This window comes from Hyperolius riggenbachi, chromosome 10, assembly GCF_040937935.1.
Source record: "Hyperolius riggenbachi isolate aHypRig1 chromosome 10, aHypRig1.pri, whole genome shotgun sequence".
In the NCBI taxonomy this organism is placed as follows: Eukaryota; Metazoa; Chordata; class Amphibia; order Anura; family Hyperoliidae; genus Hyperolius; species Hyperolius riggenbachi.
In genome coordinates, this window is record NC_090655.1 from 39,909,282 (window position 1) to 39,925,928 (window position 16,647).

At 42.8% G+C, this 16,647-nt stretch overlaps 1 protein-coding gene across 1 annotated transcript in view; it reads right to left on the minus strand.

The window, feature by feature from the left end:
* The window catches only part of KNDC1 (kinase non-catalytic C-lobe domain containing 1), a 214,508-nt gene that overhangs the window by 148,827 nt on the left and 49,034 nt on the right, over positions 1–16,647 (minus strand). The window contains exons 3-5 of the mRNA XM_068258601.1: positions 9,445–9,503; positions 6,864–7,010; positions 4,537–4,651 (exon numbers count right to left, since the gene is read on the minus strand). Of these exons, the coding sequence (XP_068114702.1) occupies positions 4,537–4,651; positions 6,864–7,010; positions 9,445–9,503 (321 nt within the window). The remainder of the gene's footprint in view (positions 1–4,536; positions 4,652–6,863; positions 7,011–9,444; positions 9,504–16,647) is intronic.

Sequence of the window (16,647 nt, forward strand, 5' to 3'; positions counted from 1 at the left end):
TGGGGGGTACCCACCTCGGGTGGGGCGAAGCCTCCGGATCCTATTGAGGCTTCCCCCGTACTCCTCGGTCCCACGGCGGCGGCGATAAAGCTCCCCGAACAGCAGGGATGTAAATATTTACCTTCCCAGCTCCAGCGCAGGCGCAGTATCGGCTCTCCGCTCGGAGATAGGCGGAAATAGCCGATCGCTGTCGGGCCGCTCTACTGCACAGGCGCAAGTCGCCTGCGCAGTAGAGCGGACCTAACGGAGATCGGCTATTTTCGCCTATCTCTGTGCGGAGAGCCGCAACAGCACCCCAGCTGGAGCCAGAAAAGTTAAATAAATCAGCGCTTTGTCAGGCTTGTCAAGGGAGGATTCCGGGACACTTCGGGGAAGCCAGCACTGGACTGCCTGCAGCTACAGGGGAGGGGGAAGCCTCATTGGGACCCAGAGGCTTCCCCCTCCCTAGGTGAGTACCCCCCAGGGGAACTTTTTTTTCGTTACAGGTTCTCTTTAAGTCTCATGTAAACCCTTTCTGACAGCTTTGTGCATGCAGTTTACCAATGCAATTTAGCATACACCGGGCACGTTAGTGTGTACTGAAACACGCGCATTTTAGCTTACACCGTGCACGTTAGTGTGTACTGAAACACGTGCATTTTAGCTTACACCGTGCACGTTAGTGTGTACTGAAACACGCGCATTTTAGCTTACACCGTGCACGTTAGTGTGTACTGAAACACGCGCATTTTAGCTTACACCGTGCACGTTAGTGTGTACTGAAACACGTGCATTTTCAGATGCAATATACCGGTAATACAATGGAGAGGAAAATACATGTGACGTTTACTAAAATGCTCCTAGACACATTATAACACATTGCAATTCATGGCTACACTGTGATCGGTGATATGAAAAGTCTATGGACTTTGTTACCTTGCATAGCGAAAAGGAGGCCTTAGGCCTTATACACACACCATGCAATGTTTTACTTCAGATCCTACTTACAATCGAGAAAATGATTTGATCGGGTAAAAAAAAACAAAAACAAAAACAAAACAAAAAAAAAAAAAAACACACAACCTACTGACTGCTATCGACCGACAGGAAGCAGATCAAACATGCTGGAAAAGATCAATCAAAATACTGACTTATCAATCCATGTGTATGTCCTTTTGATTAATTTTCAATCGATATCCAATAGAAAAAAAATTATAGGAAATGTAGGAAAAAATAAAATAAAAATCACAGATTGATATCAGAATATCGATTTGAACAGATCTTTGAATTGGAACTAAAGTGAAAATTGCATGGTGTGTACCAGGCTTTAGGCCACGTTCCCACTCACATCGGCTAAACAGAAATCTCAGACGCAACGCACGTCACTTCCATTCTGATTTTTCGACAAAATGATTGCGATTTCATTCATTACAACAAACGGAAATCGCAATGCGTTAGCATATTTTTATCTGCGACATTGGCCTCAATTCATTAACAGGGTTGTGGAGTCCGTACAAAAATCTTCCGACTGACTCCTTAGTTTATGAAACCACCGACTCCAGGTACCCAAAATTGCTCCGGCTCCTCGACTCAGACTCCACAGCCATGTTCATTAAAGCGGATCAGAGATGAAAAACTAACTATAACAAGTAACTTGTCTGTATAACTTATCTAAAGTTTAGATAGTTTACACAGCAAATCTAGCTGCAAACAGCTTTAATAGAAGAGGATTATTTCTTCCTGTGATACAATGACAGCAGCCATGTTGTTTGTAAGCATTACACACAGGCAGGCTTACCTGCATCTTGATCAAAAAACCTAATCCCCCCCCCCCCCCCTCTGCCTCTGAAATCTCTGGCTAGTGATACCTCCCCCTCCATCTGCCCAGACTGAGCTGCCATGAGCCCTTGCTACTGTCTGAAAATGCCAAGGTTCTCTGAAAAGCTGTGGGCGTGGCGTGTTTAGTTTATAGGGAAATATAGTATTAAAACAAAAACAAAAAAGTATTTGGCTTGAGGAACGCCCTATAAACTATATGAAAGGAACACAATTATGCAATGACTAAAAGTTCATCTCGGATACACTTTAAGGGCCGTTTGGTAAATCAAAACGGTTAGATAATATACCTCAATGCAGTATTACTGTTCTTATTTTTAAATTCACTAAAGATTTTACAAATGCAGGTGACATTCGGCAAAATAAAAAATGTTCCACAACCATTCAGTTAAGTAGTCTTAACCACTTCCGGATACCGGGTGGTTTTGCTGATCGGTGCTGCGTGGGCTCTCCAGCCCGCAGCACCGATCAGCTAGCAGCCAGGCCGATCAGACTTCCCCCCTTTTTTCCCCACTAGGGGGATGTCCTGCTGGGGGGGTCTGATCGCCGCCGGCTGCTTGCGCTTGCGGGGGGGGGGGGCTCTCTTCAAAGCCACCCTCCGCAGCGCTTCCTGGCCGCCTTCCCCTTCCCTCCCTCTACCTCCCCCTGTGAGCGGCGCAGGACGGAATTCCGTCCTGCGCCGGATAGGATAGGCTTCAGCCTATCAGGTGCCGGCGGTCCCCGGCCAATCAGAGGCCGGGGATCGCCGATCTCCGCCACGGCGCTGCTGCGCAGCAGCGCCGTATACATGCAAACACCGGGGAAGATCTTCCCCGTGTGTTTACATTTACCCTGCGAGCCACGATCGGAGGCTCGCAGGGTGTTCACGGAGACACCCTCCGTGAACTGACATGGAACGGCCGCTCGTATCCATGCAATCCACTTCAGGATTCAGGGGCGTAGTTAAGCGTACGCCGAATCCTGAAGTGGTTAAAGGAGTAATCAGGGGAAAACAGGTAAAATAAGTGGTACTTACCGGGGGCTTCCTCCAGCTCCAAGCTCCCAGGACGTCCCTCGCCGCAGCTCTGCCCGCAGCCGTTCGCCACAGGTCCGTCCCGGTCCCTGGTGATGACGTCAGAGCAACCTGGAGGTCGCTCTGTACTGCGCCTGCACGAGCCGCGCTGTCAATCACCGCCACGTGGGCCGGAGCGAACTGCTCAGGCGAGGGACGTCCTGGGAGCTTGGAGCTGGAGGAAGCCCCCCGGTAAGTACCACTTATTTTACCTGTTTTCCCCTGCTGACTCCTTTAAGACTACTTAACTGAATGGTTGTGAAACATTTTTATATTTTATTTTGCCGAATGTCACCTGCATTTGTAAAATCTTTAGTGAATTTAAAAATAAGAACAGAAATACTGCATTGAGGTATATTATCAAACCGTTTTGATTTACCGAACGACCCTTAAAGTGGATCTGAAATTAACTGCGCAGTCCGCTCCGGCCCACGTGGCGATGATTGACAGTGCCGCTCGCGCAGGCACAGTACAGAGCGACCTCCAGGTCGCTCTGATGTCATTGCCGGGGACCGGGACGGACCTGCGGCGTATGGCTGCGGGCAGAGCTGCGGCGAGGGACGTCCTGGGAGCTTGGAGCTGGAGGAAGCCCCCCGGTAAGTACCACTTATTTTACCATTTCTCCCCTGATGACTCCTTTTGGTAAACATGTGATATTCTCCTGAATGAACTTGTACAGTAATTCTCTGGATGTTAGCAGAAACACTTCAAACTAAACTAATTGGCTTACCCATAAATTGGCCCTAGACTACAATAAACATACATTACACAATACATACATAGGCATATGACTATGGTAGGGATTAGATTGTGAGCTCCTCTGACGCTGGGCATACACGTCTCGATTCGGGGCGATTCTCTTATTTTCCTCTCGTTTTTCTTATCTTTTTCTATTGTGTTCAATGCGGAATCGAGCGGCAAAACGATGGGGCGGGAGATGGGACATGTCAGAAATGATCTATCGAACCATCTAAATGGCTCAGAATCGAGCCGTGTATTCCGAGCATTAGGGACAGTTAAGTGACAAGCCTATATACTCTGTACAGCACTGCGGAAGATGTGGGTGCTATATACAATAAATACCAAATAATAATAATAATAATAAAGCGTGTTCAGCCCCTTAAAGAACTGAAGTGAGAGCGATATGGAGGCTGCCATATTTATTTCAATTCAACCCATACCAGTTGCCTGGCAGCCCTGCCTCTAATACTTAGACCCTGAACAAGCATGCAGCAGATCAGGTGTTTCTGACATCATTGTCAGATCTGACTTGATTAGCTGCATGCTTGTTTCAGGTGTGATTCAAACACTACAGCAGCCAAATAAATCAGCAGGGCTGCCAGGCAACTGGTGTTTTTTTCAAAAGGAAAAAAACATGGCATCCTCCATATACTTCTCATTACAGTTGTCCTTTAATTAGGTTATCATATTCCAACTGGAACTTTGATTCATTCTAAAAGATCAGGGGGGAAAAAATGTAAAAAAAACTATGCACATTCCTGTAGCTCGTAAATAAGAGAAAGCAGCAGGTGTCGGGAAGCGGTTTAAGCCACAGAAGCAGCTTAGCCAGGAAGGCTATTGATTAGCAGGGCATGCTGAGTTTCTTACATCACTACATAGATTTTATTTCAGGAGATATTGATCAGGATACATCAGCGGAGAAGATTTACCTTGTACCGCGCTGACGGATTCTATGGAGAGAACTCTTCTGCCGATGGATGAGAGGATTCTACAGACGGAGGCCGAGGAACAATTCAGCTGCTCTTCACATAGAGATATGATGCTCTGTACACAACACAAGATTTATTTCATGTGAGATCCGGGGGAGATAATTTCACGTACGTCATGCAGGAATCGATAGTTTTATTTATGACTTTATTTTTATTCCAGCGTGCACACAAGTATAAAAGGAGGTAATATTAATTATGGAGGAAAGAGACTATTGGCCGAGGAAATCCACTTACAGAAAGAAAACATAAATGGCGTTGTACAGAAGAACAAAAGTTTTCCAAGAAACTATTGCCGTAAACACAGGCCCGGATTTTCCTCACAGGAGCCTATAGGCACAGATATCCTGGCACCTTGCATTTTGCCCTCCATGAAGCCACAAATTGCACTGCATGTGTCTTTTCCTTGCCCATCAGGTAGCTACAGGTGCCCCTTAGTATTAGGTAGCTAGAATTACCCTCAGTATTAAGTAGCTAGAGGTGCCCCTGACTGAAGGGAGATCTCGTCAGGGGAATGCCTAGTGCTGGGTGAGTAACCTGTCATTTACACTCTCATCAGGACTCCGTATAAAGGAGGGAGAGAGGGACTGGGGAGGGGAGTGAGCCGCCTTTCCATCATCAGGCGCCTATAGGCACGTGCCTACAGAGCCTATAATCCAGCCCTGTGTAAACAGACACCCTTCTGTTGTGGAGGCATGCAGTCGGGCGGGCAAGAGGCGTGCACAAAGCAACTGGCCCTCGTTCGGCTGAGTTGATGCGCCGGCCGGATCACTAGCCAAGTGTTAGTTGCTCGTCGGGGGCTGCTGTACACACGCTGGATTATCGGCTGAGGTGGTCGTTATTGGCCGTCTTCGTAAAATGTAATGATGCATATGAACAGGGCTTTGTAAGGACTGGGGAAAAGGACTCTGCAAATAAATTAGAAATGCTAATAGTGCAGGGATGTGTGGGAGGATGGGACAGTGTCTGCTTTAAGGTGCTCAATAACAGTACAATCTGCCGAACAATCGACCATACAGTCGATTGGATACAGTTAATGGTGCTGATCGACTACAAATCGTTCTATTGATTTTTCCGACAATTCAAATTTTAGATTGATTCTATTAGCCCAAGCATATCAGTTATTGTCCCTGTTAGAATTCAAGTATTATAGGATTGAATTCGTAGGCCTCAGTTACTTTAGCTGAGGTTAGTTAAAAGACTTGATTTGCAGAGTATACCTTTAAAGAGGATTTCTAGAAGCACTAAACAGCAGTGTGAGTCGGACTGTACAAGGCTATGCACACCATATCACACGTCCTGTGATATGGTGCCGACCGAAGGTGAAGTGTTGTTGCCAATAGCAACCAACATATTGATTCTTACAGTCCCCTCCATTGGTGGGTCCGAATGATCGTGGATTGCAACAATCACATTGGATGGTCAATCGATCAGGAGACTGTACAGTTAATGGCTCCAGTATCCTTAAAGACCATATACAGCAGCACAGTTCCAGTTACAACATGTAAGCAAAAAGGCTTCTCTTCTCAAGTAAATACAAGTTGATTATAAACATATTCATTCTTTGTAGGATTTGTACATCTGTTCAGAAGCTGACGTCTAAGGCCAGGCAGAGATTTTTGCTGACTTGTGTTCCAATCTGGTCTGGTCATGTGAAATTCAGAAAAAAAAAAGTTTCAAATAAGACACAAGACTGAAAACAAAAAAGACCAGGTTAACATTAATAAAATGCCCTGTGCTGGAGTGAATAGCTAATGGGTTACTTCCACCAAAACAGATATGACGATTCAAGACTGCACTAAGAAATAATAATTAGAAACTGCTCATCTCTGATAGCAACCTCTTTTGAGGTAACAGCACAGCAGACTAAAAAAATAATATGCATTATCCCAGTTTTGTGCCTAGTTTTGACATCACCAGAAAAACCGTAACCAAACAGGTGAAAAAAGCAAGCTGATATATATATATATATATATATATATATATATATATATATACAGATTGTTCAGAAACATATATGGGCGGATCGTTCAGAAACAGCATTATCAGTGCGTACGCACGTGCTACTGTCGGCTGAACGTCCGCCAGTGGGAGGGTCCGGCGGACCTGTCGTTGCCGGCGGTAGTGCGTGTGTACGCACCTTAAGGCTGAAGTTCCTATTTAACCTACAGACTTGAAAGATGAACAGTGCAGACCTAGGAAAGTATGCACACACACACACATGGACAGTCATGTATAGGAAATGTAATGCCAACATATCGCACGCTTACCTCGATGTCTGGTCTGTCTGCTGGGTTCTCTTGCTGCATTGATTCCAGCAACGAACTTAAATCTTGACAAAACTCTGTCTGGGAATCCGAGTCAACCACAAATTCAATTGCAGCTTTCAAGGTAGCACCCAGAGAATAGATATGGGCCTGTGTTAAAAAACAAACAAACAAATATTTATATATAAAGATAAATGGAAGAAAAGCTTACACTACTCTAAAATACAAATACAAATGTTGCATACAGAGTAGAAAAGTATGCACTGTGCAGTAATCTAGCTCTCATACATTGCGCTGTCAACATAACGGCTTTTCAGAATGAGATGTCAAGTCTGCTCTTACAAAACGGCCTCAAGGTAAAATTATAGCAATGTTTATTTTTCTGAAATGACCAAAGAGGCCAAGGCCAAGAGTGGAAACAGCACGGGAGTGGGCACAGGGACGTAACAATAGACCCTGCAAGGGATGTAGCCACAGGGGGGCCCAGAATCAGCAGGGGGCCCCATGGGGGGAGAAGTTTCTTTTCCCTGTCCTGAGAAAAAAAAAAACAATTGTTCTAATGACTGCACCTGCTCAGCCACTGATAAGGAATCATACAAAGTTTTGTAGACAAAGATTTGTAGACAGTCCCTATTCAGTGTTCAGCAGGGTCTTGTTTACAGCCCTGCTCTACCCCCAGCCTTTCTACCCCTCCCCAAGTGCTGAGTACTGTAGTAATGCATGAGGAGTCAGGGGGAGGGGGCCCTATCCAAAGTTTTGCGGGGGGGGGGGGGCAGTGATTTCTAGTTACGCCCCTGGGTGGGCAGTACATGGCAGTTGATGTAATAATGGAGTCATATATGGAAGAGGGAAGCTCTATCCATGGGAGCTGCACATGAAAGAGAGGGACTGCAGTACATAGAAGTTACACATGAAAAAGGGAGCTGCCTATGGGGGGAGGGGGGCATAAGAAAGTTGGTCTGGGAACAGAAATTTTTAGCTGCTTAAAAGCTAAGCTCCGCCTCATCACAGAAAACTGTCCTGGCATTTTTCCCCTGATGCTGTGCAAAGCATCATGGTATTTCTGATGTTGTTCTCATTGCCTATCAACTGGGAGGGGTGATCAGGACACAGGACAGTTGGAACTGTGTCTCATGCTTCCTGTCACCTCCTTTCAACTAAAAAGATAGCTGCCCTCATGAAATCACAAACCTGTGCCTGTTCTTTTAAAACGGGGTGGGTAAGATATTATATTACCTACCTATTTTAATTAACATAACTAATGTAACTTAATGACGGTATGTTTGTTTAGGCTGAAGTTCCTCTTTAATGTTTATTTAGTATTCATAATTTTTGAGTCTCAGAAAGGCCTGTGAGCTATTAGGTTGATGTGACTGTCCAGTTTCTAAGATCACACCTCCCAAGTTCCCAGGTATGCTGAACAACCCAATTTCCATTGTAGATGTTTAAGATTGAACTCCACCCAACCTTTAAATTCTCTGTTTTTCAGAGTAGGAAAGGGTTAGAGCGCAGTACGGACCCCACTCATCTTTGGAGGTACTGCAGGACGTGAGTACTACAGAAGCCTTCACTAGAAACTCTGTTTCTTTTTAGGTTTGCTTCAGTACTTGCTTTAACTCAATTGCTTAAAAACTACTTTGAAAGAAGGCTGAAAGCAGTCATTGGTCCTTTGTTCCATGCTCTGCTATTTATGTCTGAAACAGACCTGCAGTGCAATTAGTGCTGAGCGTTCAGCAGTTTTCTTGCACACAGGACCCAGACAGTGGTTTCTTGTTCTGACAATGGCTAATGTGTTCAGATCAGCCAATCAAACATCTTAAATAGCCAGTGTAATTACCACAGATTTTGATAGAGAACTGACTAGACAAACATCTTAAAAGGATATCTGAGTTCAGAAAAAAAGCACCCCCCCCCCCCCCCCTGGAAAAAAAAAAAAAAAGTATATGTACATACATTCACAACGGTGTTCACTCCTGGACTGCGTCCTCAGTTTCCCCCTGTAAGCCTCCGTTTAGCCACAATCTGTCCCGTACTAGGCCCTCACCACAAGCAGTCAGGACCTTTGAACTGGATATGATAACACTCGCACAGTTGGGTCCTGAATGCCACTCTGGCCTTCGTGGATGTATGTATATACTCTTTTAGGTGCTTTTTTAATTTTAAACTCAGATAACCTTTAATTAATTTTACAAATGTAAGAAGCTGGTACAAATCCTAAAATAAATCTGCACTATTTCCACTTCCTGATTCATGGAATCAGACATATTGTTAACAGCCTGTGCTTTCAAATGGGCTTATCTGCCATCCCTGCCGTGGCAGTCATGTGACATGGGGAGAGATCAAATTACAATTTGTAATTAGAGACAAATGAGTGGGATTTAAACAGGCTAAACTCTCTAAATACATACAGGGGGGTTTCTCTACGTTTTCCTTCTGTCCTGTGCAAGAGTTCAGATCCACTTTAAGTATTAAATTACAAAATGTCGTGCATATTCAATGACCAATATAATGACAAATTGTGGAGTTCTCTTTTAAACTTAGGATAACATTAGTGTACTTTCTTTAATCTCCAAATATGACTTACCTCTAAAGTGTTGCCAGTCAGATCAAACTCTGGAGGTACAAAAGCACCTTCGGGATCATCTGAAATGAAAAGTGTAACCCAGTTTTACTAATTAGATCATGAAGGCTTTGTAGTGTGCGTCACGATGACAGAAAACACGCCATTCAGTAACATCAGAAGAAGGAACATGTAAAATATGTATAAATGCGCCATAATAAATATTTCAGAATAGATAGAACTTTACAAGTGTTTTTCTACCCAGCTTCCTCCTGTGGTTTAAGTGACTCAGTGTTGCTGTCATTTTCAAAACCTTTGCAAAAACTTCTAGTTATTGGTGGAGCGTCCTGTTTAAGGAGCTTTGTTAGGCCAGTTCACACTGCAAGGGCTTTTAGCGCTAGTGATTTGAAAAGCTCTTGCTGATGCAATGCTATGGGGGAATTTTACAAAATCACATCGCTCCAGTGAGAACACACACATAGCATTACATTAAAAAAAGCTTTTAAAATCACAAACTTTTAAAATCGCTATTTTTCAGGCGATTTTTCCAACGGCCATCAATTTTTTGAGCAAAGAGCAATCGTTCCCACAATCTCATGACGTGGCAACAGGCGCGTGATTACACTAACAATGTATGGCAACTTGCAGAGACAACAACCGTCACTGCGGATCAGATGTTTATTATTATTATTTTTATTTATATAGCTCCAACATATTCCGCAGCGCTTTACAAAGACGACAAGGGGAACATAGATACAACTAACAAATGTACAGCAGAGTTCCAAGCAGCACAAATATTGTTACAAAACAGTACACATTAGGAGGATGACCCTGCCCTTGCGAGCTTACAATCTAATGGGTAGTGGGGGACACACTAGGTAAGGGGGTGGAGGATGGATGAGGCAGTGACCCTTTGCCTCTGATTACATTGTGACAGATAAGTAAATAAGGGCTATAGAATGTTATAAGCTTGTCTGAAAAGGTGTGTTTTAAGAGTGCGTTTGAAGATGTCCAGGTTTGGGGCATGACGTACAGGCTGTGGAAGAGAGTTCCAGATAAGGGATGATGCTCGTGTAAAGTCCTGGATGCGAGCATGAGAGGAGGTGATCAGCGTAGAGGCCAGGAGAATTTCTTGGGAGTAGCGAAGGTTGCGGGAGGGACAATATCTAGAGATTAGTGAGGAGATGTATGGAGGAGAAAACTCGTGGAGGGCTTTGTATGTTAGAGTTAGGAGTTTGAACTGGATCCTCTGGGGTCTTTAAGAACACTGATGACTCTGGCGCAAAGTACCACAATCACTTGAAGTTGTTTGTACCCATCGTGAGCCATCGCGTGTACCTACCCGCAGGAAGATGAATCGTGGAACATTTGTCGAGGGATGTCGCAGGGATCCATCTTGCAAGATCATTAGGGGAGTATACAGCTTAAGGCTGTACACACATGGCTGTGCATGAAAGGTCCAGTTTGTAGTGCGTTTTTAATGTGTTTTTGTGCTTTTACGTTTATTCCCGCACATGCGGCTTTTGCATTTTAACGCGTTTGCGTTTCGCATATGCGTTTTGTATACGGTTTCCTATTGCGTTATATGCCAATCACTAGGAAGACAACAGGAAGCGGAAATACATCAGAAAACATAAAAAAATATATATATAAAAAACGCATACAAAATGAATTACATTGTGTTACCATTGACTTTCATTGTGTGCGTTTTTGAAAAATATGCAACAAAACCAGCGTTTTTAAAGATGCCTGTTTTAAAACGCATACAAAACGGTCCATTGATTACCATTGCAGGCAAAAAAGCTGCGTTTTCCACAACGCTATTGTTTCTGCTAAGTGTGTTCCCAGCCTCTGGCGGACACTAAAACTGTAAAAAAGTTGGGACCTAAGATTAATGTGCAGCAGCCAAATATACGGATTCTGGTTCAGACAACGAACAGTCATAAAAAGCCATAGCGCTACCAAAACTCAAATTTCAAAAGAGTTTTTTAAAATGATGATCAGCATTCATAATCGCTTATCTGTAGTTTCTTTCTTAAACAAAATAAAAGATTGATTCTCTTTCCGATTTTTGGAATGAAGCCATTGTCCATTGGCTTTATGGGTGTTGTTCCGGTAGTTGTTCTTTATATGGTTTACTGCCCAATCACTCCACTCTGCTGTAAGCTAGCGGAAAGTTGGGGGTCAGAACACTCTTTTCAGTTGGCTCGAGATATGCGACTAAGTTGATGCAGAATTATGCAAATGTTGTTGACAATCTATGCAGTTTGAAAATGGACCAATCCTATGCTTCCAAGGTTGAATTAGCACATTTACAAGCGGCATAGATTTTCAACACAATTACCATAATTTTGTATCAAATCTCAGTTTGTCCTCAAACACAATCCCTCTTACTAATGTGGATTTTGGAACTTGTAGAGCTTGTCAAAACATTCAGTCACCAGTATGCCAAAATAGCTGGCACAGGCAAGTAGCTATCTTAATAGCTGGCAGTCTAAGAGTTAATTTTGGGGAGGGGGTTTCCACTCACTCCATCTCCCTTTTTACCTTTTTACGTACATGCTTAAAGAGAACCTGTACTGAGTAAAATTATTTCAAATAAACACATGAGGTAACTTCAAATGAACATTACATAGTTACCTTGCCATCAGTTCCTCTAAGAAACTCACCATTTTCTTCTGACAACAATCCCTTCTAGTTCTGACAACATTTTGTCAGAATTGAAATATATCAGATGCTGTCAGTTATTTATCAGTTGCTGTCAGTTATAGCTGAGAGGACAACTGATGTGCCAAGTAATGTCTATGTTTCCCTATGGCTCAAGTCGGCGATGTTACAGTTTAACAGTGTGCTGACCAGAAAGCTGTTATGGGTAATGGCCATTTTCAAAATGGAGGACAGAGAATTCCCTTGATCACAGTGTACAATCAGGACATAGGAAAAAAGAAAGATTGAGGAGGGGGGGGGGGGGGGGGGGGGGAGTATGACTTGTGTATGTATATTTTGACTTTTAATTTTCAGTTCAGGTTTTCTTTAAGAGTCTGTGTGAAGGGAGACAGAGTTTCCTGATAACATCTAGCTTCATGTTCACTGTGTATTTATTTGCCTTCCATAAAAGCTAACCAGCGAAACTGTTTTCCAAAATTGCTTCTCACCTCCGTTTACAGTGTGGATTACTTCTTGTCTTTTATGTGGGTGACCTCTGAGAACCATGTGTACTGTGCCTAGCTATTAACATTCCAGCCCCACTGATCAGGTGTCTAGTTAGCGACTTCATGTATTTGGCTGCTCTCCAGCAATTGTAATCAAGGCGGTAAAATGAGGGGTTATTGGATATCCTTCTGTTATTTTTGCAATATGGTTTTTGACTCCCTGCCAAAATGGTGCAAAATTTGGGACAATTCAAGAATGTGTAGTACCGGTGAAACTCAAAGAAGACTACTAAATTGAATAGCTGTGCCATTAACTTACCTCACCACCACGTGGCACTACAAAGGGAACCTGCTGCTCGTCAACAGGATAAAAACCTACAAATAATACCTTCTTGGTTCCACACAGGATTTAGAAGCAGATGGGATTCCTAATTTCACTATAAATTCTCCTTCGTGCCTTTTACTCAAATAGACTTGAGTTTAATTAAAACCTGCAATCACTATCAATATTTACAATTCACACTTATCACAATATGTTTTCAGTTTGCAGATGACAAGTCTGTGCATGCGTTTAATGCTTTATAAATGTACAGTGTGACGCATCTAGCAGATGATTCTCATTTCACATAAATTCTAAATAGCTTCCTCTGTGGTATGACACATACAGCAACAGAAGGGTGCTGAACCTCAATTACACTAACAAGGATGCATCAGCCAAACTTAGAAAAGCTTACTTATAAATAATAAAGCACAAACAGACCCCACATCAACAATAGCGAGTGAGATGCAAATGTTTCCATGCAGGAGTATGTAAATTTCAATGTACCGTATGTCTCGGCATATAAGACGCACCTAGGCTTAGAGGGCAAGAACCAGGGTAAAAAATACACTAAACCCCAATTAGTGTCCACCTTGTACCTCATGTGTCCTCCTATGTCCCCAATGTGTCCCATTTTGTCTGCTCATGTGTCCTCTTCTGATACCACGTATGTCCCCCTCTCTCCCTGAATAATGTAAAGCAGCACGGCTCAGTGGGCTCACTTAGTCCGGCGGCGATCAGAGAACTCTCTTCTCCCTCACGGCTCCCCTTGTGCTGGCTTCTGCTGATCATGTCATCAGCAGATGTCAGCACTAGAGGAGCCATGAGAGAGAAGAGAGATCACTGATCACCACCGGATTAGGTGAGCCCGCTAAGCCATGCTGCGTTACATTATTCAGGGGGAGCAGCGAAGGAAACAATACAGGTAGTTCCAGTTATCGTGGCGGGTCGGCAGTTCGTATCGGCAAGTGTTAGTAAGTAATGGACTCCCTGAATCTGGCAATAAGAAGTAGGGACTATTTCTTCCCATTTTTGTGGGGAGAAAAGTGCATCTAATGCTGGGAATACACGGGTCGATTCTGGCGCTCGATTATGCGCCCGATCGTTTTACCTGCTGGATTCTCTTATCTTCCGCTCATTTTTCTTATCTTTTTTTAATTCACTTCAGTGACAAATCGAGCAACAAAACGATCGAACGGTGTTCGGACATGTCGGAAATTATCTATTGAGCCATCTTATCAGCTCAGAATCGAGACGCGTATTCCCAACATTATATGCTGAAAAATAAAGTAAATTTATGCGGCTTAAACATGGACCAATCAATGTATACCTGGGTGGGACTTGATTCATCCATTTTCCAGCTGCATAACCTTGCCTACAAATGTACATGATCCTGCGTGAACTCAGAAATATTTGCATCTCATTATCATCCCTAATCAACATTGTTCAAATGTATTCTCATTGGTGACACACCCGAGAAATTAGCTACATTCGATAATACCCAATCTAATCTATGCTGGAGATGCGGCAACCAAATTGGTACCCTAGTAAACATCTGGAGCGGTGTCCTGACATCCAAATATTCTGGCAGAAAATCCACAATCTCATACTTGAGGTGACCAATATCAATCTTCCTCTTAAAATCGTCACCACGCTTCATTTGGACCTATCCAAGATTAATCATCAATCAAGAAGCATAAATTATGCATATTTTACAAGCAGCAAAACTACTGTAGCCATTGACAGAAATTGCAGGTTGGAAACTCAACCCTCCCCAAATGTAACTTAAGTTATACAGATTTTGAAGACCAATTCCACATATGAACATACAGTATGTATGCCAGGCTACAACTAAAAGTAGATAAATACATCAATATCTGGGAGCCATGGCTAAACTGGAAAGATAAACCACCCGACAATACTGTCCCCCAAGATCTTCATAAGATGATACTCAAAGTAAACAACTGGAAACGTATCCTTCAAATATGAGACGATAGGCCAAATCTCTCACTTTCATCACCTCCACATGATATGAGCCTCTCACAGATTTAGTTTCTATTTGTATGTATAATTTACCGTAATACTGGCGCTCCTTTTTCTCCCACCCCAACCTCTCTCTTTAAGGTGGTGTCTTCTCTCCCAGTAACCATCAATGACATTTAAACTTTGTTTAATGTGAACCCCCTAAAGTGCCCTAGCGTTTAATACGCTACAGTATGGTCCTCTGTATGTTTGGTTTTGTATTGGTTTCTTTGTATGGTTATTCACTTCTCTTCTTTTATCACTGCGCTTTTTGTTTTCTCTTTCTAGGTTAAAGAAAATTTTTGATAAGAGGTATTGATATATACAGCATGTTCAATCCAGGTGTATACCTTGAGACTGTTTATATGCATGTTATGAACAAAAACCCAATACTGCTATACCTGAGCTGAATGTACTTATGATAATTTGCTGTTGCTGTTCCTCTTAATAAAATTATTTGAAAAGAACATTGAAATGCATAACTCCTTAAAGAGGAACTCCAGTGAAAATAATGTAATAAAAAAGTGCTTCATTTTTACAATAATTATGTATAAATGATTTAGTCAGTGTTTGCCCGTTGTAAAATATTTTAAAGCCCCGATTTACATTCTGACATTTATTACATGGTGCCATTGTTACTGCTGGCAGGGGATGTAGCTGCTACATGCTTTTTTGGCCGTTGGAAACAGCTGTAAACAGCTATTTCCCACAATGCAGCAAGGTTCACAGACAGGAAACTGCCAAGAGTACGTACTCAGAATTTCTTTCCCGATGGTCTGTTTGTGGAAAGGAATAGATTTCTCATGTAAGAGGGATATCCACTACTGATTGGGATAAAGTTCAATTCTTGGTCGGAGTTTCTCTTTAAAGTGGACCAGTGGGGCTGAGCTAGTAACACCATCACATGGGAGAGAGTGAAATGTGCTAGAGAGACATACCAGTATAGCCACTTTGCAGCATGCTTGAGTTGAGGGGGAGCAGCCATGCAAATTTATATACACACACACATATACATAATATATATATATATATATATATATATATATATATATATATATATATATATATATATATATATATATATATATATATATATATATATATATATATATATATATATATATATATACACACACACACACACACACACACACACACTGTACATACTCGCATGTAAGCCTAATTTTTCAGCATAAGAAACGTGCTGAAAAGTTACCCTTTCAGCTTATATGAGAGTCAGTGGAGCAGAACGGATGGTGGAGCAGGTTTTGTTAATGGCAGAGGAGCGTAAGGGTTGTGCCCTAGTGATCCTGCTTGCACACTGCTGTGTCTGTTCCCTCCATCCCCTGCAACATGGTGTGCAGAGTGCGCTGCTCAAGACTACCTGTGTCCCCTGGCTTGTAGAGTGGAACGTGCAAGCAACTGGTCAGTGGTGCAATTATCAGGGATTCTTCCTGTGTGGCAATCACGGTGTCATATCTGTGATGCCATCTAGTGGCTTTTTGAGACACAGCTGTATGATCCTGGGACACATCTGGCTATGGGGAGGGGGGCTGACTTGTACTGGGGGCACATCAGGCTACTGGAGGGGGCTTATACGCGAGTCAATCACTGTTTCCTGGTTTCTGAAGGAGAAGTGTGTACCCCGGCTTGTGCATGGGTCGGCTTATATGCGAGTATATACACGGAATAATATATATATATATATATATATATATATATATATATATATAT